This window comes from Marmota marmota, unplaced genomic scaffold, assembly GCF_001458135.2.
Source record: "Marmota marmota marmota unplaced genomic scaffold, marMar, whole genome shotgun sequence".
Classification (NCBI taxonomy): domain Eukaryota; kingdom Metazoa; phylum Chordata; class Mammalia; order Rodentia; family Sciuridae; genus Marmota; species Marmota marmota.
In genome coordinates this window covers 24055164-24080661 of record NW_026000019.1, presented here as the reverse complement: position 1 = coordinate 24080661, position 25498 = coordinate 24055164, and the positions used below count along the sequence as shown (strand labels likewise).

Genomic DNA, 25498 nt, shown 5'->3' with positions numbered 1-25498 from the left:
GTCACTCAGAGACTGAGGGGGCGGAATTCCCAGCGTGGAAGAAGGCGGGTCACTGGTGGCGTCCCCCATGGCCCCGGCTCCTCCGCGTCCCAGAGGTGCTCTCCCTCCAGGTCCTCACACGTGGACCTGCTGCCACCCCTCCTGCCCGGCACACTGTGTCAAGCTGGCAGAAAGAAACAGACAGGAAGGACAAGTCCGCACCCACGTGGCTTCAGGGACGGAAGGTCAAGTCGGAGCACCTTAGATGCGATGTCCCATCTTGGGCTACTCTCCCCTCGTGGTCAAGAGGGGCTTCTGCACACCCCTCTGACGAGAAGCAGCCGGCTGCGGTCTTCTCATCTAGGTGAAGAGTTGACTGGTGGCCACCCGCCATTGAGCACCCAGCTAGCCCCTGGGAGCGTGCTGTGACCCAGCCTCTGGGCAGCCTCCAAAACAATGCAGAGCTGCTGGCCCACCCCCCCAGGCCAGCCCAGTGCCTCCCACCTTTAAATAACTCAAGACCGGCCTCCCAAGGACCCCCTCCTGACTTCCGAGGGGAGCGTGTCCTCTCCTACCAGGCCCTGCCTCCTCACACACTGCCCACCACTCCCCTGACCCCCTCCCAGCCCCAGTAGGGCGCCAGGCTCCTTCTGCCCCTCACCCTGAAACTGGGTCTCAGTAGCCGCCTCCTAACTCCTCTGTGGGTCACGGGGCTTCGTCAGCACACTCAGCCTCGCCTTGTGGGGACTGGGGAACGGGCCCTGTGGGCAGCTTCCTCTGCAGACGAGACGAGACTACCCTGAAGGAGCCGCTGTCCACGCAGCGCAAGCCCAGCTCCCCGGGAGGGGAGGGCGGCCCAGCGCGGGCTACAACCTGCACCCCGCACTCTCAGTCTCCGCCGACTGCTCCTAGTGCTGTCCGCTGCCCTGAGAGTGCTGCTGTGTGGCTGTGCACCATGTTGTTCAGAAAACAGCGGCAAGGAGAGATCTGTGTGTACCCCCCGGCAGGGCCATGCTTTTCTCAAATGCTTCCAAACTGCAGCTGGTAGGACCTGTGGCTGCAGAACCCACGGTACCAACTGCACCTCCCACTGGGGCCACGTGGATGCTGACTCAAAGGACCCACGTGTCCAGGGCACTTATAAAGTGAATCCATGGTCACACTTTTTCCTCCAACGTAACTCCGAAGCAGACTTACGTTATCCTGTCTTAATAGGAAAATGGAGGCCAAGAGAGGCTAAATAACTTCCCTCCACTCAAGTAATAAATGGCACCAGGAAAATTATTTGGGAACAATTCCATGTAGATATTTCACCTGACACCATAAGACAAATAAATCGCAAATTAATTAAAGGTTAAACATTTAAAAAATTAACAGAAAAACAGAGCTAAATGTTCTTCCTGGTCTGTAAATAGGGGAGGATTTTTTAGGAATAAAAGCACTGGAGGAAATTCTACAACAACCCTCCCAAATTAGCACAATGGTTCATGTAAAAATATGAAACTTTTGTATGTCACAAAGCCAAATAAAAAGCCAATAGCCGCCCGAAGGAAAGTCGCCTAAGAAACAAGTGCCTTCTCAACTGCAGACTCCATGCAAATACCTATTGTATGTCTGTCTTGGAGTAGGAGGAGATTTTCAGTGAACAGACAACTTGCAGGACGTGGACACAATTTCCTAATAAACATTTCTAAGAGTCAGCTTTTGAAAGAATCAAAGACATGCAAAATGAACACTTGAACCTGTCCATGTGATTGCAATGGTGATTCTCGGTGCCGGGGAGGGTGGTGGAGTGGACACGGTCAGCACACTGCGGAAAGCATGAGCCATTGAGACCCACCGTCAGGAGCCGTGAGAACACCCAGACAGGTGATCAAGATGCTCCATCTGAATCCATACTGCAGAAACCGCCAGGGACATTCAAGGATGACACTGCTATGTTCCTCAGTGATATTTTAAGTAGCAATTTGCTCAATGCGACATTCTATCATAGCCATATAATAAGGAAGCAGGTACTTGCAGGCCAGCTTCCTTTTTATCTCCCTAATACAAGGGACCAGGTGGGGACGATGACACTCAAGTCTCTGCAGTCCTGACCCGGGCCATGCACCCTGACCTAGACACCCTGTCACTCCTGGAATCGGGCCCGGACACGTGGCTCAGGGATCCGGAGTCTAACACACTCGGGCCAGAGCTCGGCCATCTCCTCCCCTGAAGGGGGAGGAAGGTCCAGGGGCTGGGACCCAAAGCCTGGGACAGTCTTGATACCTTTCCCCCACCTCCAACATTCCAGAGGCCTTCGCCCCAACACAAACCTACCTCCCCTCACTTCTTTGGATCAAGGTGCGTCCCTGCCCCCTCATTCTGGCCACACAGCAGGCAGAGGGTTGTTTTAAACCACAGATGGCTACCATCCCCCGCCCGACTGTCCAGGGGCTTCCTACACCCCGAGAGCAAACCCAAGCTCCTGGCCACAGCTGCAGGGCCCACAGGCCTGTCCCCTGCCTGCCTCCTCCCGGCTACACCCACTGGCTCTGCCCCAGCCACCCGGGCCCCCTTCCTGTCCTGCCGACTTGCCGTCCACCTCCCCACCCAGGGCCTTTGACCACCCTGCCCACGTCACGGTCACTCCAGCATGTCCCTGGTGGTCTTCCCCGGCAGCTTTCCTCAGAGCCAGTCCCTTCTCTGCTCAGGCTGCTGTCCCTGGGCTCAGCAGCACAGACCCCCACCTGACGCGCACACGCACGTGTGCTTGTTTTCTCTCCTGTCACAGAAGGCTGAGGGCTCAGGCCTGGCTTGGCTCCTCCACAGCTGGATGCTCAGCCCAGAGCAAGCAGAGCCTGGCTCTCAGGAGGCAATCGAATATTCGTCGAGATGATTAATGGATGTATGTGCCATCACAGAGCCATCTCCAAGATATACTGCTGCATAAAACCCACGTGCAGATGGCGCCCAGAACACCTCTGGAGCCGCGCGTGGAGGAGCTCTACCCAGCAATCGCCTCTGGGAATGGAGAACAATGGTCGCAAGATGCAGATGTCGTTTTCAGTGACAGGTTTTTATTTATTATTATTATTGAGTTATTTCCATGAGCATGAATTACTTTTCAATTAAAAGAAGTCTTCTGTCTGGTCCCCTGCGTTGCTCTGATTGTCCCATCAACTGGCCACGTTGGCCTTGTCCGTAAAACCCGGGCTCCCCGGCTGCCCTCCAGCCCCGTGAGCTTCTCCCGGTCTCTGAATGTGCCCTCGGGCCCCTCTGGGGGCAAGGAGCTGCACTGCTTGATGGCTCCAGGAACAGAGGCTCTTCTGTGGAAAGACACTTCCACTCCCCCCAACAAAGCTGGGAGCTCGGCTGTCCGCTGCTCACCCTGGGGCCACTGCTATCCCAGCCTCCAGGAAGCCAGTTCCAGACCCCCTCCCCCGGGACACTGGCTGGAGGGTGCTGTCTGTCAAGGACAGCTGGACGGCTTCAGCAGGGGCCAAGGGCTGTTTCCTGCCCACTGCTGGCCTGGCCCGGCTCCGTGGACCCAGAGACCCAAAGGCAGCTAGCTGTCTCTTCTCTTGGATGAGGACAGGGCCAGAGGTGAGGTTCTGAAAGCACCATCCCCCAGGCCCTGAACCCCACCAGTCACCCGCCCCTTAGCCTCTGGTTTTGAGAGGAGGGAGGAGGAGGATGGGTTCACAGCAGGGGTCTCTGAGAGGCAGCAGCCTCTCCTGGCCCAGGCAAGCATGCTCAGGTGCACACGTGCGACTCTTAGGGACACCCCAGGACTGTCCTCAGACGCTTGCACACCTTGATATGCTCATAATTTCTGACACTCCAGAATCAGGTGTACCCCAAGTCCACTGTGAAACCTTCTCCTTAAGCAAAGAGTGGGTTGGTAAGGACAAAAGTAGAGATCAAATGATCCGATGAAGTGACTCTTCTCCTCGGTAATGCGTGACCTCAGAGAAGAATGTTTGAGACACGAGACCTGATTTCTAAGGGATCTGTTCCTCAGGTGTCCCACCCTCCCCTTTCCTGGTCCAAATGAGAGGCAGGATTGGGGAGCCACAGGTCTGAGGGGGAGTGAAGCAGGAGGCAGCCCTAGGTGTGGCCCTCCCGAGTCCCCAGAGTTCCACATCAGTAGGTGACACTCTCAGGAGGGTGGCTCTGTGTGGGGACCGGAGGTCAGCATCCACAGGCTGTGTCCCGACCCCCTCCAGTGGAGGCTCCAGAGACCTCGCCGCTGGTCTGGCTAAATGCTAGCAGGTGTTCAGAAGCACAGGTGAGAGGCAGAGGTCGGAGCAGCTTCTTTCTGAGGGACAGCTGAGCCAGGCAGCTTCCAGAACTCTTCTGGAGAGGCTACAACCTCCGAGGGTCTCCACTACCTGTTAGAAACATATTCCAACTCACCCACCAAGTGGCAATTATGACAGCAACTGCTGTTTCTTTGGGAAAGCGTGTTATTATTTTATTTTGTATTGTCATCACGTATTTTAGGAATGACTCAGAACCACCGTAAATTCAAAGAGCTCCTTTCATTGAACACATTCTCATCTCCAGGCACCGGGCTCACCAAGTGGCTTGAGCTTCTCACTCAGTGCCCAAGCCAACCTCAGTGATACACTATGATCATCCCCAGTCTACAGAAGGTAAACTGAGGAGAAGTTCAGCAGGCTGCCATGTCCCCTGCCGGGAAGCCACCACCAGCCGCCAGGTCATGTCACCTGCTAGCATTTAGTACTGACCAGGTGCTGCTGCCATCAGGAAGGAAGTAGTTTTTGTAGACTCTAACTTCCAGCCTTCTGCTGGTTAACCTTAGAGGTAGCCGTGAACCCTCCATTTAGCTTTATATACTGCAGCCAGGTACCTGAAGAAAATTATCCTTCAATATGAAATTGCACAACTTTTGCACTTCATTTTTTGTAGGGCTGGGGATCAACCCCAGAGCCTCCCACAGGCTAGGCAAGTGCCCTATCCCTGAGCTATACTCCAGCGGCAAACTGCAGAACTTTACAGGCATCACCACGGATAAGACAAGACAATTGCTCCCTTAAAAAATCATTAAGGTGGGCAGGGGTTGTGGCTCAGTGGTAATAGGGCTCACTTAGCACGTGCAAGGCCCTGGGTTCAATCCTCAGTACCACATAAAAATAAATAAATAAAATAAAGGTATTGTGTCCAGCTACAACTAAAAATATAGATATATTTTTAAAAATAAAGTTTATTAAAAAATCATTACGGCATCACAAAGCGTGCTAACTGCCAAAGTGACATTGTTAACTTCATTTCTTCAATAGGAGGGATTCAGGAGGGCGCAGGACCTAGTATGTAAATATGCAAATTAGTAAAGCCAGGTGCCTGCCCTCAAGGAGCCCAGCCAGGGGAGAAAGGCACAGCCATGGGGCACTGTGAGGAGAATGTCATGAAGGTACAAGGTCTGAGGACGCTTAGGGGCTCGGCAGGAGGAGTCCCAGGATCTCACCCTCGAGCGGGTCTTACATGGTGAGCAGGAGCTCGGAGAAGGAGGAGGCTGGGGCAACCCGAGTGACCCCAGAGCTCTCCCACACAGTGGGCTTGGAGGGGAGCTGGGGTCCAGACCCGGAAGACTGGAGGACTCCGTGTCAACAAGACTGCGCACCCCCAGACCAGGACAATGGGGAGCCATTACAGGATCCTGGCAGAGAGCAGCACCATCGACACACTCCCCGATGAGTGGCCCCGCTGGAGCCGCAGCCGTCCACAGATTAATAGGTGCCTGGGTCTAGCAGATCTGAGTGCTCTGAATATTTAATTAAATGAATTTCCTAAACACAAAAAGCATGATACATTTTAATGTGCTCCTCTCTCCTTCTCTATGGCAACTAATCTTAATTATCTCTGAACGCTGAGCTCAAGAAGAAATCTCGCCAGCTCATCTTCAGAGAGAGCAAGTCAAGGGTTTACTCGGAGTATTAAATGTGCATTTTTATAGGTTTAGGGCTTAATTAAATAGCACTGAAATCCATGTGCAGGTTATTGAAAGTGTGAGTACCTGGAATGATGGGAAAATATTTAGAAAATTGCCATGTTGAAGCGGTTTGATTAAAGAAGAGGAGAGTCCGTGGAAACTCACGCGGCCCCCACTCTGTTACCTGCAGGGAACGAGGCTTCAGAGCATCTTGGCACCAGGAAGTCAGCGAGGAAAGCCACCCACGCCTACCCCTCGTCCTCTCCCTCCTCACCCCGTGGCACACACTCTCTCCTACCACCCGACACCAGCACAGTGACCCAGTTCTGCCAGTGTGGCATTCATGACCCCGAGTTCTTAAAAAGTCATCCCAAAGCACGATAAGTCGGGGTGACCCCCAGGAGAGGGGCAAAGGAAATAGGGAAACCATTCTATTCAAGCAAGCAAAAGGGGCAAAGCCACAGACGTGGATCCAGGAGGTAGGTCCTGAGCGCACCAGCAACCACGGGGCGCCTTCTCCTCACTGAGCTGCATCCGCCTCTTACCAGGCCGCAGCTGCACCAACCGTTCAGAGGAAGAAACTGAGGGTCAGAGAAACTCATTCACTTCAAGACCAAGCACCCACCAACTCCCCAAGGGGAACCTGAAGTGAGGCAAAGTGAACCACAGGGAGAGGTGAAGACCGAGCCACTGAAGGCTGAGCACAAGCTTTGGAGACCACGTGTCACGCAAGAAGCCCCTGTGTCACACAGACCCCAGTGAGGGCACCGCACCCCAAAGGCAGGCAGTCTAGCAGAGCACGGTGTTTCCCAAGCCCACCTTCTCCCCAGAAGTGAGAAAGGCCCCACTGCGCGACCCTCGCCGAGGTACCCCGGGACCGGGGCGTGTGCTGGGAGGGTGCTGCGGACTCTGGGGCTGGCTGAGACCCTGCTCCCAGCCACTCCTGCTGGGGACGGGCCGAGAGACAGATGACTCAGTCCAGCCACTGGCCCTCCTAGAAGTCAGTCAGAGACCCCAGACACAACCCCGCCTGTCCCGCAAGGCCTGCTTCCTCTGCACCAGCTCCCACCGCGGCCAGGCCAGCAGCCAGGCCACTGCTGCTGCCCAGGCCACCGTGCCCCTCCCTCCACCACCCAGTCAGGCGACTGACACCTTGGTGCCTTTCTACCTTCAAAGACGCTGAGCCGAGCACTTTCTGTACCTGGGCAGAAAAGCCCCAAGGAGGACCCTTCCACCATCCCCTCCACTTTGCATTGAAGAAAGTGAGACAGAGAGGTTAAGAAACTTTGCTAAGGTTGTCCAGCCTAGCAAGAGCCCTGATTTCAGAGACAAGCTGCATGTAAACCCATGCACTCAAACATGCACTGTGTGCCTCCAGCCCCAGGTCACTGCGTGAGGGTCTCCTTTCGCACTCCTCCTGGCTCTGTCCCAGCCCCAGCCCCCCACCAGGACCTGCTCTGCATGCAGCAGGGCTGCGCTGGGCTTGGTTGGGTGGGTGGATGGCGGGGGACAATCAGGGTGGTGAGGGCCAGGGAGGTGGGTGAAGGACCAGGGAGGTGGGCAGTGGGGCTTTGTCCGGCGGGGGGCGTCTGAGCCTGAGGAAGGGTGTCGTTGAGCCGTGCAGCCCCGTGGGGAGCACGCTCAGGTGGCAGGGCCGGAAGTCGGGCTGGGCACGAGGCGCAGGGGGGGAGTGGGGCGACAGGCAGGCTGCGCAGCAGACGTTACCTCACCACACAGCGAGACTGGAACTCAGCTAATGGTCCTGTTACCAGGGCAACAGCCGCAGCACCCATCCCGGGAAGCCCTGCGGAGCCTTCTCCGCGGCAGCACTAGGGGCAGCACTAGGGGCAGCACTAGAGGCTCTGAGGTGCGAGAGGGTGAAGGCCGGGGACTGCTGCCAGGTGAGGGGCGCTGCCCAGCACTGCACAGGACAGCCCGACCTGCGCCCTCTCAGCCAGCTCTCCAGGGAGGGAGGCAGCAGGGGCCACTGAGGCCCACGGCAGACTGTGGATGCTCAGGCCAGTCTGAGACACTAGCGGTGCTGGGGCCCCCCACGTCGCATCACAGACTCTTGGAGGCTCCGCAGGACGGCACGCGTTTACCCAGAAGCCAACACACGCTTCCCTGGAGCACGGCCAGTGTCCAGGGAGGTGTGGCCAGAGCCCTCCCCTGGGAGGACCCAGGGGCTCCAGGTTCAGGGAGCCCAGCTACTCCTCCCAAGGCCCCAGGGAAGTGAGCCTTCTTGCCGTGACCCCTCGGCTCACCACCTGTCCTTCCGTCCTGCCAGGACCCTCAGGATGAGCTAGGCCTGTCGTCCAACTGACCACTCTGAGTTGCCCAAAGGAGCAGCCCCCCAAAGGCATTAGGAAACTTGGGGCCCAGGCAAGAGGAACACAGGGTCTCACCTTCCAAACCAATGCCGGGCCAGCCCGTCCCTCCCTGGTGGAGCAGCCTGGCCAGCTGGCCAGCACCCGTATTCAAAGCCCTCACCTCTGCACCTCGAGTTTTCTCCAGACCCTTTCCATGAGATTGCCAAAGCAGAGAGGAAACGGGACTCAGTTTCCCTCGGTCTCCTCTGTGACCTCCCCAGCCCGCAAAACACAAATACAGGTTTCACTGCCTCCAAATTTGTGTTTAGACTACTGCTTGAGGAGGAGTGGGAGACGGGCAGCTGTCCCTGCTTACAGACAGACTTCCGCAGAGCACTGTGCGCCCTTGGGCTTTGCTCTGCTTGTGCCAGTTTGCCCAGTGGGCACAGAGCGCCCTGACTTCTTGGAAGGACTCTCTCCCAGCAGGAGGGACTTGGGGGGGTCTGAGGCCTTGGAGGCCGACTGTAGCTGGCTCTAGCGCTCCTTTTCTGAGTGAGCTTAGGCACTGCTTTGCCTGTTGGTTTATTCTCCCTGCAAAAGGAAGAAATTTATACTGAACAATCTCAAAGCTTAGTGTAAGCACGTCAAGGCTGGAAGGCATCATAAGCCTCTGAAAGACAAGGAACCCCAAGATACAGACGGACTGCATTAAAATAGTGGCCCCATCCCATGTGAAGTCAAGGTACCCTCGAGTGCAAAGAGGTGACGGTTCCCTGCGAGGAGCTGAGAAGGACGACCGAGCCGTCTCCAGCACTGGCACGTGACTGGTGCTGCAGTTCAGCAGCGAAGGCCTGTGCCCGCCCAGGCCAGTTGTCCCCAGCCACTGTGCTTAGAGCTCCTGTTTCTGCATCCCTAAGATGGCCGGCTGGAAGGACCACTGCCCGACACAGGCGGTCGCCATCGTTCCTCCAATCACCAGCCTCCTGTGCAGCAACCCGGGCACAGCTGCACCCAGCACCCGGTTTTACTAAAGAGGACACTAAGGCCCACAGAAGGCATCACGCTGGCCCAAAGCACTGGGTGCGGCTTCTCATTTCAGAGCTCATGCCGCGCCACGCGCTGAGATCTGCAGGAGACCCACAGCAGAGCCCCTGTTGTCCCAGCCGCTGGTTCTGAGGGCTGCAGTCCTGCGGCACAGACTGGCCCTGGGTTCACCGCACACACAGGGCAGCACACGCCTGAGTGGAGCGTATCCCATCCCTCCCGGGACCGTGCCTGGCCGAGGCTGCCCTTGGAGCGCCCTGGAGAGAGGCACTGCTGCAGAGGCGCTGCCTGGGGGCCCGGAGACGGCGGCACCTGGGACCTCGGGCTGCTGGCTCCCTGTTTCCACTCCCAAGTGGAACCATGCACCTCAGTGCTGGGCCAGACTGGGCTCCCACCTCCTCCCACAGGCTCCACCCCACCACACACACTCCCACCCCCCACACACACAGGCTCCTCCACACACACAGGATCCACCCCACACACACACACACACAGGATCCACCCCACACACACACACACAGGATCCACCCCCCACACACACTCCCACCACACACACACACACGTTCCCCCAGCTGGCCTCCTGTTCTTCTCCACCTGTCTGCCCTGGGAGTTGCCCCCTGCCCCACCCACACTCCCTCAGAGTGCCCTGTCCAGGCAGGGTCAAAGTCTGGGTGAAGTGGACACGTAGGAGCTGCTGCACAATAGCCCTTGAGCTTTGACCTTCTTTAGACAGGAGCCCTTATTTCCGTGTCCGGGAAGCAGAGAATGCGGACTCATGGCCCGGGTTGCTAAGCCCGGGGAAGTCCTGAGTTGAGCACACTGGCAGTCTTCATAAGTCCTTGGGTCCTGCAAGTATTCTACTATTTTCCTCCTGAGCAATCAAAGTGTGCCAAGGTCAAATTCCCCTTGGCCCTGTGCCAGGGCACAGACCGGGCAGCCCTCGACTCTGCCCTGTGGCTGGGGTCCTAACACTTGGCAGGTGTCCCGGCGGCCACATCTGGATGCAGTCTTTAGCTGGGAGGGCCTGAGCGTCTGTCTTCTCTACAGACGGGAAGTCAAGCCCTGGGAGGCGGCAGCGTCCCCACCGCCCCGTGTCTCTGCCCACCTGCCCCTCAGGTCACCTGTGTGGAAGCTGCCAGCACCTTCCCGCCCCCAGGCGGGGACGCCACAGATACAGCTGCCCCCACCCCCCAGCTGAGCTGCACCGGGAGGAGCCTGGGGCTCACCTGACACCCCACCTGTCCTGGGAGGGCCGTGGGCCAGCTGGGGACAGGGCGGCCACTGGCTAACTCCCTGGGAGTAGCAGGACCTGCTGTTGCAGCCCCCTGATCAGTGGGGCGAGCTGGTGTGGTAAGGAGCAGGCTGGCTCCTCTCTTGGCCCCAGGATACTCCCCCTGCTGCTGGTTTTCTGGTAATGCCTGAGCCCTTGCCACCAGGGAACTGAGAATCCTAAGGAGACTCCCAAGTCATCTGGCCCTCCTCACCCAGACTTTGACCCTGCCTGGACACTGAGGGAGTGTGGGCAGGGTAGGGGACAAGTCCCAGGGAAGACGGGTAGATGAGAAAATAAAGCCCAGAGAAGTTGAGCCACTCAACCAAGGGCAAACAGCCTGATCCAGACCCTCCCAGAGCAAGATTTCTGAAAAAAAATAATCATGCAAGTTGTTCTCTGGGGGAAAAAAAGTGTTTTTTTTGTTTTTGGTTTTTTGGGTTTGTTTTTTAATTTCTGAGATCAGGGGATTTGGGAAATGGCACACTCCCATCCCCCTTCTTCTGTCTGTTCATTCTTCATTTAACAGATATTTGCTCAGTCTGACAGAGGGACCCATTTCAGGGATCTGGTCCAGCCTGGCAAAGTGGAAGTGAGCCCCACAGTGCTCAGGCTTCGGGACCATTGCTGCCCCGCTACCTCAAGCCGCAGGAGCGTTGCTCGAGGCTGGCCGTCCACAACGCTTTGCTAGCACTCCGAGCTGAGGCACGGCTGCGTCTTAAAACGTCAGCCTGGACAAGAAGGCTGGAAATGGACGGCCGCAGGCCGCAGGTGCAGGCTCTGTGCAGGAGAGAAACCGGGAGAGGAGGACGACGTCAGGGACAGCCCTCCAGGAGCCCCGGTCAGGCGGCCACCATCTGTCCTGCAGAGGGAGAGGACGACGCACCCCTCCTAGCAGGGCCCTGCCACACCGGCCCACCCAGCCGCCTCCACCACACTGACCCCCCCTCGACCTCCGGCTCCCCGGGGAGAGCCCATTCTATTCTGCAGACTGACGTTCAAATTCCCCCCTGGGCAATCGCGGAAGATCTAGGCAGGATCTTATTTTTTTAATAGGTTTTTTTAATTATGTGGAAAGGGTGGCTCCCTATCAATTAAGTCATGGTTCAACCCGTACAGCTGTCACTGGGGTCGTTAGAGTGAGTGAGTGGGATTGCTGCTGAAACAAGGTCACTTTCCATTAGGGAAACACTCCTAGTCGTCCGTGGGTCACGGCCGTCGCCCAGGAGTGCTGACTGAGTCGCTCCGTCAGCACCACCCACCAGCACCTCCCTCTTGGCAGAGAAGCCAGCAGGGAAGCAAACCACCAAGACGGGCACCTCACTCCTTGGACAGCTGTGCACCCCGGGCCAGGGCCACGCACCCTGAGACGCTGAACACGGACTCCACGGTCGTTAATACTTACCGCCAAGTTACATGTGAACATTTTAAGGAATAAAATCCCATTTCCCCAGAAATACTATTCTAACTCCTGAGACGCTCCGTCTTGGTCTCGTCCGGGTGTCCTCTCCCACAGGTGAGCATCCTGTGCTGACGCCGCAGATTCCGACCCTCCCTCCAAGCTCCCGTCATCCTCCAGGGAGTAGTGAGTGGGAACTCGTGCCAGGAGGCACTCAGGATCTCCAAGTCCTGGAGGAAACGGGTGTAAGAAACACTCAGGGTGTTTAGGCACATTGGGTTTAAGGAAAGTAGGTTGTAGGTGATCAGAAGTTATGGAGAACACGAGATTCACAGCGGTTCCCCTGCAGACAGGCAAGAGCGCAAGCTAGGACTCTCACTCAAGGTCATCTGATCAGAGGGTGCCCCGGCTGGTCACAAAGGGGCACCCCTTTCTCATCTTCTCCTGACAAATTGCACCCCTCCCAGTTCCAAGCCCAAGGAAAGACGAGCTGACCATCATGTAGTCGCTGCCTGGCTGGGGGGAGGTCCCCACGGTCCCCATGCCTGCATGTTGGGGTCCAGCCTGGGTGGACCCTCCGTGTCCCTGTGTGAGGAGCTGGCAGGGACGCGGCACATGCTGACCTTCACACACACACACACACACTGAACCCGTCGTGTCCCCACCCCACATGCTGCCAAAGCCACCGAGCCCCACTCCCCCAGGACAGCAGCTTACCGGACACACACAGACCAGAAGAGGTGTGCCTCTCCCTCAGCCGGGCAGTCCCCCGGGCTGCTGACATCACAAAGGTGTCAACTGGCAACCTCACTGTCATGTGGCTCTCCCCTGGCTCCCCTTCACTTGCAAACGCAGGGAAAGGGTGAGACCTTTCAGAGCCGCCAAGTGGGCCAGCTTCCAGCAGCAGGCTGGGGCCGAGAGCCGCCGCGCTGGGCGGCAGGGCACCGGGCCTCGCATTTCAACTTCTGCTCAGCTCTCCTGTAATGGAAAATTGCTTCGCACAAAGCTAGAGTGTTACAGTTCCTTCCAGCATCCCTCCCCCACCCGCCCGGGGCAGCCTTCAGATCAGAGGACGGAGGGAGCCCAGGAAGTGGAACAAGGGCAGTCCTGGCTTCTTACTATGTCCCTGGCTTCGGGCGCGGGCCCCCGGTGGTTGCTCTTTTCCTTCGGAATGGGGCTGGTATCGGGGTCAAAGTGTCCAAATAACTGTCAGTGTCAAGCCCAGGAAGTGATCTGCACGGGCATGCAGTTAACAGAATACCCCCTCAACATCCCCCTGGACACCCGGAGGCTGTACTTGAACAACAACAAGCTCACTGACCTGCCAGCCATGCCCCTGGGACTCCTCAGCGACCTGGTCTACCTGGACTGCCAGAACAACCGGATCCGAGAGGTGATGGACTACACCTTCATCGGGGTCTTCAAGCTCATCTACCTTGACCTCAGCTCCAACAACCTGACCTCCATCTCCCCGTTCAGCTTCTCCGTGCTCAGCAACCTGGTGCAGCTGAGCATCGCCAACAACCCCCGTCTGCTGTCTCTCCACAAGTACACCTTCGCCAACAGCAGCTCCCTGAGGCACCTGGACCTCAGGAACACCGGCCTGCAGACCCTGGACTACGAGGCCTTCCACCACCTCGCAGTGCTGCAGACCCTGCACCTGAGTGGAAACCCCTGGAAGTGCAACTGCTCCTTCCTGGACTTCGCCATCTACCTCATAGTGTCCCATCTGGACCACCCAGGTGAGCGCTCGTGGGCGTGGGGGAGAAGTCAGGAGGAGCAGCGGCTGGTCCCAGGAAGACGGTCAGGGTGGGCGAGTGCCGGACTGCGGGGCTGAGGCTCAGTGGGCAAGTTCTGAGCAGGAGTCCAAGGAGCTGAGCTCTGGTCAGCTTGCTCTCGCTAGTGGGCTGCCCTTGGAAAAGTTCTCAACCCCCTGAGCCTCGGGCTCCTGATTCATAGAGTGGGTACGTTGGTGTCCCCTAATATGCAGGGTTGTATCCCGGTGTGTGTGGAAAGTACCTCGGGGACGCTGTGCCCTTGGTGGACAGTGCTAGTCTGCGTCCCTCAGGGGCTGAGTCTCTCCAGGCTCTGTCGGTCAGCTCCGTCATCATGGGCCACGGAGAGCCCGGTGGGTGCAGGATGCGTAGAAGGAAAGTTCAGCAAGGAAGGAGGGAGGCCTGGGGGGGGGGGACGGGGGAGTGGGCGGAAGAACTCACCAGGCAGCAGCGAGGAAGCAGCTCTGTGCAGATCCCTGGGGACGGGTCACAGTGCTCGCTCTCCAGCAGGGAGATCCAGGGCTACAGGGGAGCCTCAGGTCCTAGTGGGAGGTCTCCAAGCGGGCCGTGACCACTCTGCCCTTGCCATGGCCCCTGTGGCCGCCCAGGGCCTCATGCCCCCTCCTTGGGGGCTTCACTCTCCTGTCCTTGTCCTCCACCGTCCTCTCCACCAATAGCACGACAGTCCAGCAAGGTCAGAGCTCCCGAGAAGTGAGAGATACTAACTACCCACAGGAAGCCTGGAGCCACCAGTAGGAAGTTCCCCCACGTGGCCATGTGTTAGGAATGTCCCTAGCCAAGATGGCAGGCTTCAGAGGACAGGCAGAGGGAGCCTAGGGGGAGGGCAAGTATACCTGGCCCTCCTGCCCTCCAGGACATGTCACCAGATCTGCCGGCCAGGGCCTGGAGTAGCGGAGCAAGTGGGGACTCGGAGGTGAGCATGTTGTGCCCAGGTGCCTGACGCTGCTCCGGACACTCCAGCTTGAGCTGTAGAGTTCACCAGGAGACTCTTCAGACCACCTTCTGAACGGTCAGCCGTTCCCCTGGGCAGGCTGCCTGGCTTCTGTCCACCACCTCCTCCAAGAGCCAGAGACAGTCTCCTACTTCTGCCCACCGCTGTCTATGATGGTTTCTAGAAAGGGTCAGCGTCAGCCTCCTCCCGCAGTCCTGGTAGTTCCTAAAGGGCCCCTGTCGGGAGCCACCTCTCAGCCACGTGAGGACTCCTCTCCCACCCTCCCCACCATACACACGGGTCTCCAGGGGCCTTCTGCCCTAGCTGGACAGAGCAGAGCCGCTGGCCCCTGGCCCTCCCCAAGCCTGCTGCTTTGGTCCTGCGCACTTCCCCTCTCAGACTGCGTTGTAGGCTGAGCCTTGGAACGTTCCGGTGGGCTACTCTGGCTACTCGACTGGATTCGGTCCATGGCTGAGCAGGTGATAGACCAGGTCTGTTTCCTGATGTTTGCAAGGGAACCAGAAGGGAATGCCCATCTTGCCAAGCTCACAAGTCCACAGGAATAAGGAGTGTGTCTCTCGGGGTCAACAAACCCTCCGTCCCCTGGCCAGGGGACCTGCACAGGCACCGGCAGCTGCTGCCGCTAGGTGGCCCGCGGGACCCCACCAGCCCACTTCATGAAGAAGCACAGCCTCGTGGCCCCAGGCCCCGTGGCTCCCATGCACCATTTTCACGTCTGTAAGACGTCGAGCCCTTGAGACAAACCCAAGAATAATTTACACTCTACACAGCTTTGCTGCTGGGACGGTTTTCTCACACACCACGTCACATTTCCTTTGAGTGTCACACTGACCCCTAAACTTTGTGCCCTCAGCCTTGGATGAGAAAGTAGACTAGCCCCGAATCACACAGCCAGTAAGTGGCAATAAAGTGACTTGAGATTTCAAATTCAGTTCTTTATTAGAGGCCATGTCCCTGCCACTGTGACAACATGCCGGAGATGATCTTCTGTAAAACAGGGAAGGTTTCTCTGGTCACAGTTTTGGAGGGGTCAGTTCAGTCAGTTGGCCTGCTCTGGGCCTGGGGAGGTGGCGCGGCACAGTGGGAGCGGGTGGCCCAGGGAGCCTCATCTTAGGGCAGCCCAGGACCAAGGGAAAGGAGAGAGCCGGTGTCCCCACTCCCCTCCAAGGACAGCCCCAGGACCCTTTCCTGCCCCCAAGACCCAGCTCCTACAGGTCCACCACCTCCCAAAAGATCCAGGGGCTGGAGATGGAGCCTTTAACTCATGGCCTCGGGGCCTCGGAGCCAATACAGCAGGGTCTCTCTGTGGAACTAGGCCAGCTGTGAAACCCAGTCACCCTCTTTCCGTCAGTCCGTCCCACAGTGACTGAGTCGCGGTACGGGCCCCAGCAGGCAGCGCAGGCCCGGCAGCCCAAACGCCACGTCCTCTCCTCCACGGAGGCCCACACACCCAAGACGGCCTCGCTGGGGAAGACCAGCCACACGGCCTGGCGGGCTGCCACCCACCCGCAGGCCTCAGGGCTCAGTCTCGTGGGCCGCATGCGGGCTGGCCCCTCCCTCCCCCACATCCAATCCCACACACACATGAACACACGTGCCCACGGCATGGACTCACACCAAGTGCAAAGGCATGCCCCATGTATGCACGCGTGCAAACCATACACATGGCATACAATGTGAGGTACAGGTACACACTCACACACTCACACACGGGCACAGACTGGAACCCAGAGCCAGATGTCCCCGGGGCCTCTCCGGCCCTCCAGCCAGACCTCCACACTCGGGAGATCTCATTCCCTTCAACCTCATGGTGCGGCTCCTGGGGAGCGTCCACTCAGGCGCATCCTTGGTGACTCTGACCCTGGTGGTCTGAACGTCTCTTTCACACTGGCTCTCAAAGTGGTGACCTCTGCCTTGTTCTAGAACAGAGCCCACCCCTCTCCCGGTACCCACGTTTCAGGATAGAGGAAGAACCGTTATCAAATGCGCTGAGCAACCTGGCTGTTTACACAGCGAACGCCAACTTAAAATGGCTCCCCTCAGTCGCGGGAGCTAGTGCTCCGCAGCACGGGGAGCGCTAACTTGCGAGCGGCCTTGGGGACAGCGCAGTGGCCTGCCGTGTGCGCAGCCCTGGCAGAGCAAGGCAGGGAGAGCGAGCGGCTCCACGCCACCTGTTCCTCTGCTCACTGCCTACTGTGCACCAAGCACGTGCTCAGGGGTGTCACGAGCCAGAGTCCTGGGGCTCTGCGGGAGAGTCACAGAACTCCAGGTCACCACACGCACGTCCCAAGTTCCAGTCAGGCACAGCAGAACGAAACAGAGCAAAAATGACCTGACTGTGCCTAGACACGCACCTGGGCCAGCCTCCGCTACAGCCGTGGAGGACGGCCATGCACGGGCAGCCGAGCCCAGGGCAGGACTCTGGTCCTGCAGGGAAAGATGTGGGTTAGAACTCTGGCCCTGCTGCTCACTACCTGAGAGGACTCGGAGAAGTCACTCGACCTCTCTGAACTTCAGTGTCCTCATCTTTAAGACAGAGATAATAATAGAACCAACCCACCTAGGGCTGTCACAGTGAGAAATGAGTGTTCATGAGCCCCCGTCAGCTGTAGCCTGGCACAGCAGCGGCTCGTGCACAAACAGTGGTGGGACAAGGAGGTCAGGGGACGAGGGAGCCAAGCAGCCGAGTGGCCCCTGGTCAAGCAGTGGACTCACCAAGGCTCAGCAAGCTAGGGACCGAGGACAGCGCGCTCTCCCAGGAGGCAGGACCAGGTGCGGAAGGGGAGCAGCGGGAAGTGTGACGCAGGAATCGTGGGAAGAGTTGGGGGTTAGATGATCATGAACACAGGGGTCCAGACCCAGTCAGTGCTGAGACTCGGGGCTGGACAGCAAGCGGGTGCTCCTGACTCCCCCCGTCTGAGCTCACAGCTCCACCTTTGAAAGTCCCTAATATTTAATGAACGAATAAGAAAACTTGTAAAGAACGTCCCACTTCCAGAGGCAGGTAGAGGTGCAGGCGGCCCTGGGAGGTGGGGCAAGACGCCTGTCCCGCTGTGGGGGGCACTGTGACGCGACCTTGAGGGACAGAAGTCTCATGATTTAAGAATACTGAGAAAACCTCCCGACGCTGCCTGAGCCGAAATCACCCATCAGAGGTTCCCCCTCTGAGTCCCAGAAGGTGTCAAGGTCTTGAAGAGGACCCTATGGAACCTCGGGGAGCCCTGGAAGAACCCAGAAGCCCCCTGGCCTTTATCAGCCCTGCCCACCCCAGGGGGAGGAGCCCGCTCTCGGGACACCTGACCAGCGGAGGGTGATTTGGCAAGAGGGAACCTTGGAGGGACAGAGGCCTTGGAAGGAAAGGGAGAGGGTGGAAAAGACGGGGGGGGCAACAACATGCCCTGTCCCATGTTGGCCCAGGGCGCCCCCTGCAGAGGGGTGAGAGAAAGTGAGTGTTTGGTCCCCCTGTTCCAGCAAGAGGGTACACTGACACTTGCCCAAATCGGGCAGAGATATGGTGCTGTCGTCGTTGAGGGTCTGAGTCAAAAGAGACCCCCAATGTGCCCTCACCAGATGTGCTGAGAAGAGTCCGTCCCCAGGAGCCACATCCTCACTCTCCCTAGCCAGGGCGGGGCGGGGCGCTCCCTGCGCCAAGCAGCACAGGGTTAAAACACACCCACACATCCATTTCCTTTTTTTTTTTTTTTTTAATTTTTTAATATTTTATTTTTTAGTTTTCGGCGGACACAACATCTTTGTTTGTATGTGGTGCTGAGGATGGAACCCGGGCCGCACGCATACCAGGCGAGTGCGCCACCGCTTGAGCCACATCCCCAGCCCCACATCCATTTCCTTTTTAGCCCAGGTCAGCAAGTAGGGGAACGGATTCCTGGCCAAAGCTGTGATTTTCCAGTCCCTGGTGCCGTCTGAAGGTGAGCGAGGCAGTGAGTGTTCTCTGGCAGGACAGGGTCGGATGCTTCTCAGCAGGCTCTTAAAAGCATCCGCGACTCTGAGCTCCTGGACTTAAGGGATCTGGCTCCCACATCCGTGTCCCTCCGTCCCCGAAGTCTGTCCAGCAGATGTTTCTGCACTAGTAGGAACCATTTACATATGTGGCCTCCCAAGCAGTAGCCACTGGCCACATGTGACTATGGTGCTCTTGAAATTTACCTAGTACCACTGGGGCATTTGTGATTCCACTTCATTTCAATTCCTGTAAATGCCACTCAAGGCGGTAGCTACCACGGTGGTCAGAGAAGCCCCTGCCATGGGGTGCCAAAGCTGGGCTTGCAGGGCCCAGCATCCTCCAGGTAAGCCCCATGTGGACAAGTCCTGACATGCATACTCAATGTCTCTCCAGGGTCATGATGCTCCTTATTTCCTGAGGCGTCCCAGCCTATTCAGTGTGAGATGTTTTTGTAGCTCACCTTGTGTCCAGCATTGTCATATGACGCTGGGGAGGTCTGATCCCAGAGAAAGTCATGATCCTGTCTTCCTGTAGAACATGCAGGGCTCCAAGAGATGTGACATTGGGGTGACAGCCAGGAAGCTCTGTCCTAGTCTCAGCAAAGCCACGGTGTGATTTGGGGAAAGTTAGGTCCTGGTCAAGTCTCACTTTTCTTTAGAATAAGGGAGCAGGATCCGATGTCTCTGAGTCTCCTTGTGCTGGTAGGTTAAGGACTTAGATATACAGGGAAGACACACGTGATGTAAGAGGAGAGCAGCAGTCAGCAGACAGGGTCCCAGAGAGTGTGGCGAGCTGGCACCCAGGTGGAGGTCTCCTGGAAGAGGCTTTGGCTGCAGAGTTAGGAAGGGCACTGGGGAAGGAGAGGCCTCGGAGGCCTGCACTCTCCTCCTCCCGCCGTGAGTGCCCTGGGGAGGTGGAACACAGCCCCGTGGAGGGTCTCTGTGCCCCCGACTGCTCCACTGCTCAGACATTGGTCCTCAACCTCCAGCGAACACGAGGACCCTGGGCTCATCGCCTGTGATTGGGATTCAGTGAGCGGCCAGTACAAGTGCCCTTAGACCAGCTTCCAGAAACCCTGGGCCATGTCCTGTGCTCCCCAGCTCAGGAGCAGCTCCCACTGCTGAGCAAAGTGATTCTCACTGAGATGCTAATGCATGGTCGTGTTCTGAAACGTCTGCTCCGACAGTCACGGTTTGACCGGGAATAACAACCAACGGTGATAACGCAGAAGCGCCAGGCTACCAGGGGTCAAGAGGGGCAGTGTGAGGCCAGAGGGTCCCTCTGTGTCACTCGTAAATCACAGTCCTGAGGCAGCCCTGAGGTGGGGCCCAAACAGCAAGGAAGGGCCTGGGCATAGTGCCACAGAGGCAGGTGGGGGACAAAGCCACGCAGGGACATCTGCAGGGAGCAGATGGGCTGGGTCATGTGCTGCTGAGGGTCCAAGTCCTCTCGAGGGCATTTTGAGCAGGGAACATCCTAGTTTCACTCCAAGGCTACCACATCCCATGCTCAAGACTGCTGTAATAGGACAATGGCCCCGTTTCAACCCACCAAGTACAAAGTCACCCACAACTGCCAAAACGCAGATTCCCAGAATGAATTCAGGTCCTCGCACGATTCCACCATGAGTGCCAGCGTCTCCTCCATCAGGAAATTGATATGAAGGCCAGAGGCCAACACACAGAGAACCGCCAGGCAGCAAGGAGCTGCAGGCTGCTCCGCCACCTGGCTCCTGTGCCCTCCAACAAACTCCCTGGCCTCGTGGCCCCTGCAGAAGGCTGGAGGGCAGCCTCCGGGGAGAGCCAGGAGCCCAGACATCCCAAACCCAGGGGGGGCGGGAGGGGCATGGTGTGTGTTCAGGAGGGTCCCGGGCAGGCTGACACACTCCCAGGCAGGTCCCCGTGTGGCTGGGGTCTGAGTTCCTCCAGCTCAGATTCCTCAGACCTACACACGGCCCCGGGGCGCCCAACATTGCTGGGCCTCGGGAAAGCAGCAGAGTAAGGCTGAGGAGCCAACCTCACCCTCTGCCCCTCGAGGAGGAGGGCTCCGGCCTGGGGGACCTGGCAGAGAGCGGATGCCATGTAAAGGGAGCGGGTCGGCCTGGCGGGGTGTTGCGCGACTTCCTGGGTCACCTGCTCCGGGGTCTGGCAGGTCCAGCACTAGTGCCAGAGGGGACTCCCGCAGGCCTCGGGTAGAGAGCAGGAGGCCTCGAGAGGTCCCCAGGAAGCTGTGCCAGGTGGTCCCTGTACTCCCTGACTTAGGCACAAGCCCAGGTAACCAGTAAGTCTGCATTACTTTCTCGGATGGACTGGAAGCTCTAGGAGAGCGTGTCCGTGTGTCTGGAAACTCACACAAGATGCCTAGAGCCAACTCACTAACCGTCGCAGGCACACCCCAACAGCCCGAGGACTGGTGGCACCCCCCAAAGAACCCAGCCTCGAGCACACAGACCTCTGGGGACATGGGCCCCTCTTGAGGCAGGGACAGTGAGGAGGTGGGGGAAGCTGAGCCCCACTGTGAGCTGTGGAGAGGGAGGGTCCTGCGGGTCAGCAACCATCCGCATGTTCTGACCTGAAATGTAGAGTAGAGGACAGACGCGGTGCGGTTCTCAGCTGGGGTCACCATCCGCAGGGAGTCTGGAGGAGGGGAGGGACCTCACAGTGACAACCTAGGCCACAGCACTTATCCGGTGCTGGCCAGGCACAGTGCCTTTGGCCGCTAATTCATCCAATTAAAACTGTTACGACGGGACTCGAGGTCCCGTGGGACAAGCCCTTGTCATTTCCAGTGTGTCTTCTAACAGCCAAGAGGCTCTGGCCCGGGCATTTGGCAGGGCGGGGTATGGGCATCATCACCCAGTGGGTGTCACCGTGGCCAAGGCGCCCAGCCCAGCTCCCGAGTGCACTCATTGCTGACCGGTCACTGAGGCCAGGAAGACGGTGACTGGGAGCAGGTGGGGGTCCAGGCGATGAGCGGGAAGGGAGGCCCTCTGTGAGGGCGGGACTTTCATGTGTGATTCCAGCTGAAGGTGGGAGGCAGGCAAGGGGGGAGGGGACGCCCTGTTCTGCCTGGCCCTGGGAGCGGTGGCACTGCCAGCCAGCAAGGGTTCTAACATACCCGTTCTCCGCTGCGTAGCTTTTCAGAGCGTGTGACTGACTGGTCGTGGAGCACGCCCAGCTCTAAGGCACACTGACGGCAACTTGAGGTCTCTCTAGCTTCCAAGGTCCCGCCTGCCGCAGTGGCTCACCTCACACCACCACACCTGCTCTCGAGGTGGCAGCAGAGGTGCCCTGGGTAGGATGAAGTCATCTCACGGCTTCACACTGTGACCTTCTCTCCTGCTGAGATTCTAATACACCAGAAGGGGTCACAGGAAAGAGGGACCCCCTGCACCGGCATGCCACAGGCCGGGTCTGGAGCCTGAACTCCTGTGAGCAGGGAGATGCCACGGAACCCACGAATCGTGTCCAACCTTCGAGACTCGGCGTTGCCCATCCAAAGGGGAATCCTGGGCCCCAGGCAAAGCTGGGTTTGTCCAGGTCCCGGCGACGTGGGCTTCTGCAAATACAGCTCTGCCTGGTAGGTTCGAAGACAGGGCCAGTCGTGGATACTCCAGGCTCGTGGGTCTCGGCTCCAACCACCGGATTCTGTCACTGGCACAAAAGCAGCCTTAGAAAGCACCCACAGGAACGGCGGTGACGGTGTCCAGTGGAACTCCGTGACGGAAGCAGGTGGCCACTGGCTGCCCACGGGCGGGAGCTGAACCCTACGTTCACCAGCTTGGGACGACGGCCGGGGGTGAGGAGGGGCAGCTCCAGGTGGGCAGAGGTATCGGCCCATCTGGACCAGAGGCGCCCGGAGGACCATGCCCGAGGCTGGCCGGGTGGCCGGGTGGTGATGGAGATAGGCTGCCAGCAGAGGCTCCCCGCTGGGGAGCCCCTCCTCTGGACCACCCCAGAATAAACAATGCCTCCAAATTTCAGCTGGGACTCTGCCCTAACCGCAGACCAAAGACACGGAGGTTAAGCTGAAGGAGCTCTGACCAGTAACCACCCGTCCTCGTGTTCACATTGGACAGACTTCCCTGGAGCACTGGCCGGGCACCAGGCCCTGGGACACAAAGGTGGCTGAAAACGTCCTCTGCTGGCTAACAGCTCTGAGCAGTAATGGTGGGTAAGGACCCCTCTGCACCAGTGTGACAGTGGCTCTTCCACCCACACTTGCTCCTCCCCCACATCACAGAGGACAGAGGAGGTGTCCTTCCCAGGTCAAGGTGGACCCTTCATTTGGTCCTGGAGACCACTCACTCCCCCTGCTAGGGACTTCACACCCCCAGCTCACTGCGTCCTCCCCAGACTGCCATGGCGCGGGTGGTGACTGGTGTTCGCCTGGTGTGGACTAACCCAAGGTGGTGGGACGGGGGCTGGCCCACCCGGTCCCTGTCCTCCAGCTGAGCAGCATGTCATCGGCAGGAGCCAAGGCTGGTGATGACAAGTACGTTCAACGCCCCGAGCTCCGTCTGTATTAGACACACACAGGACACCACAGGGGACAGAAGAGACAGAAGTGCGCATCCTCAGAGCTCACGGCAAGAAGGCAGGTGAAGAGGTGGCAACCCCGTTCCTTTGATGGACGCAGGATCCATCCGAGTAAGAAGGGGAGGAGCTTGCACCTCTGCTGGGCTCCTGAGGAGTGGGGCATCGGTCTCCTCTGGGTTCAGGGGGAAGCTGACAAAGGCTTAGCCAATAGAAAGTGGGGTCTGGAGAGTCACTGCAGGTGACAACCAGGGAGGCCTTCCCGTGGCACGCTCTCACTGTACAGTGCCCCCGGTCAGCCCAGAGGATCCCTGGGCAAGTGCAGGGGCGGGGACCCCCAGGAGGGCCTGCCTTCTCCAGGCACCAAGCCCTGGGGAACCCTCAGCAGAGGCCTGCCCAGAACTGGGGTCCCTTCTGCAGGCCACGGAGGGCAGCAGCTCCTTCTCACCCGGGGCTCCAGGCTGCGCTCTGGAGGAGAGCCCCTGACGAGGCTGGTTGTGCGCCCCAGAGACTCGTTCCTCCTGGCACCTTATCTCAGGAGCACGTGTTTTCTGCCTGTGAGCACCATGCTGTGTGCAGAAATGCACAAAGCACCAGTTTGTGATTCCTGAGTAATATTTGCAAGAAGTTAGACATTATGACATCTGTAATCGTGCCTGGAAGCATTAACTGGGCAGACGCCCTGGACCTGCTGGAGAGAGGCTGCAGGAACAGAGCTCGCTGGGCCTGCATGCAGGTCTCGTGTGAATGAAGTTCCTGGTGTTGTACAGTGCACTGTGTGCACAACAGTGCCTGGTGACCCTCTGTGACAGACAGGGAAGTCAAGAGCGCCAGAGAGGGAAGGGCTGGTCATAGTTGATTCATTCCACAGCGTGGGAACGTTTGAGCCTAGCTGTGGGTGGTCCACAGTTCAACCTAGAGCTGAACATGGCTAAGTACCTCACATGATAACTAGCAATATCCAGGGCTCCAGGATCAGTAGATGGGTGTTTGATCTCCAAAGCCAGCATCGGGATAGAAAAAGAATGTACAGCTAACAAGCTACAGAAAAGGAAATGAAATCATAAACAAGAAGCCGAATCAACCGAGATGCCCTTCAATAGATGAATGGATTAAAAAACTGTGGCATTTATACACAATGGAGTATTATGCAGCACTAAAAAATGACAAAATCATGGATTTTGCAGGGAAATGGATGGCATTAGAGCAGATTATGCTAAGTGAAGCTAGCCAATCCTTAAAAAACAAATGCCAAATGTCTTCTTTGATATAAAGAGAGCAACTAAGATCAGAACAGGGAAGAAGAGCATGAGGAAAAGATTAACATTAAACAGAGATGAGTGGGGGGAGAGAAAGGGAGAGAGAAGGGAAACTATGGAAATGGAAGGAGACCCTCATTGTTACACAAAATTACATATAAGAGTTTGTGAGGGGAAAGGGGAAAAAAAAACAAGGGAGAGAATTAAACAACAGCAGGTGGGGTAGAGAGGGAAGATGAGAGGGAAGGGGAGGGGGATAGTAGGGGATAGGAAAGGTAGCAGAATACAGCAGTCACTAATATGGTATTATGTAAAAATGTGGATGTGTAACTGATGTGATTCTGCAACTTGTATTTGGGGTAAAAAATGGGAGTTCATAACCCACTTGAATCAAATGTATGGAAGATGATATGTCATGAGCTGTGTAATGTTTTGAACAACCAATAAAAAAAAAAAAAAAAAGATTACAGAACAGGTCAAATATTGATAAAATGATGAATAACATTTTTGGCATGATACAAGCTTAAGGTGCATTTGTTGAAACAAAATACATGAGGATCTATCAAAACAATTTTCCTCATTTCAATCATTTCTATGCTCCATTGCTCCATGTACTTCAGAATGTGTTTCCCACTGTCTTCTCCTCACAAGCCTCCACTGACACAGAGATCAGCATTTGATGGGTCTATTTGTTTTCCCGTCACATGGTCTTCACAATATTCTCCTGTAAAAATCACATTGTTAAATTGATGTTAGAGTTGTAGAGACAGATTGTGGGCATTCTTTCTAGTTTCCTAGATCCTGACATTATTTAGAAAAACAAAGGTGACATTTCAGTGTGCTTAAATACAACAGCCCTCTAGGGGAGCACCTCACATCTCTTCTGCTCAGCCTCTGCAGCTTCTTTGAAACTTCAGTCTCAGTTTTAGTACAGGTGATGTATTCATGAACAATGTAACATGATGTACCACTCTATCCTTTTCTTACTAAAATCAATTAAAAATCATTTATTATGATACATATTATCTATTGATAATTTTTCATAGAGAAGTAATA

At 57.1% G+C, this 25498-nt stretch overlaps 1 protein-coding gene and 1 long non-coding RNA gene across 3 annotated transcripts in view; one reads left to right on the top strand and one right to left on the bottom strand.

The window, feature by feature from the left end:
* Window positions 1–10811: 10811 nt before the first annotated feature.
* Window positions 10812–14962, bottom strand: LOC125618690. Of its 2 annotated transcripts, XR_007350088.1 has the most exons (5): window positions 14566–14962; window positions 13956–14113; window positions 12654–12914; window positions 11943–12166; window positions 10812–11317 (listed from the first exon to the last, which is right to left on the bottom strand). It is a non-coding gene; the product is annotated as an uncharacterized LOC125618690 (long non-coding RNA). The 2 variants fall into 2 exon arrangements; XR_007350087.1 differs by having other exon boundaries at window positions 10814–11317; window positions 13956–14957.
* The window catches only part of Lrrc52 (leucine rich repeat containing 52), a 17192-nt gene continuing 4603 nt past the window's right edge, over window positions 12910–25498 (top strand). The window contains exon 1 of the mRNA XM_015491644.2: window positions 12910–13678. Coding sequence (XP_015347130.1) covers window positions 13057–13678 — 622 coding nt within the window. The 5' untranslated portion in view covers window positions 12910–13056. The remainder of the gene's footprint in view (window positions 13679–25498) is intronic.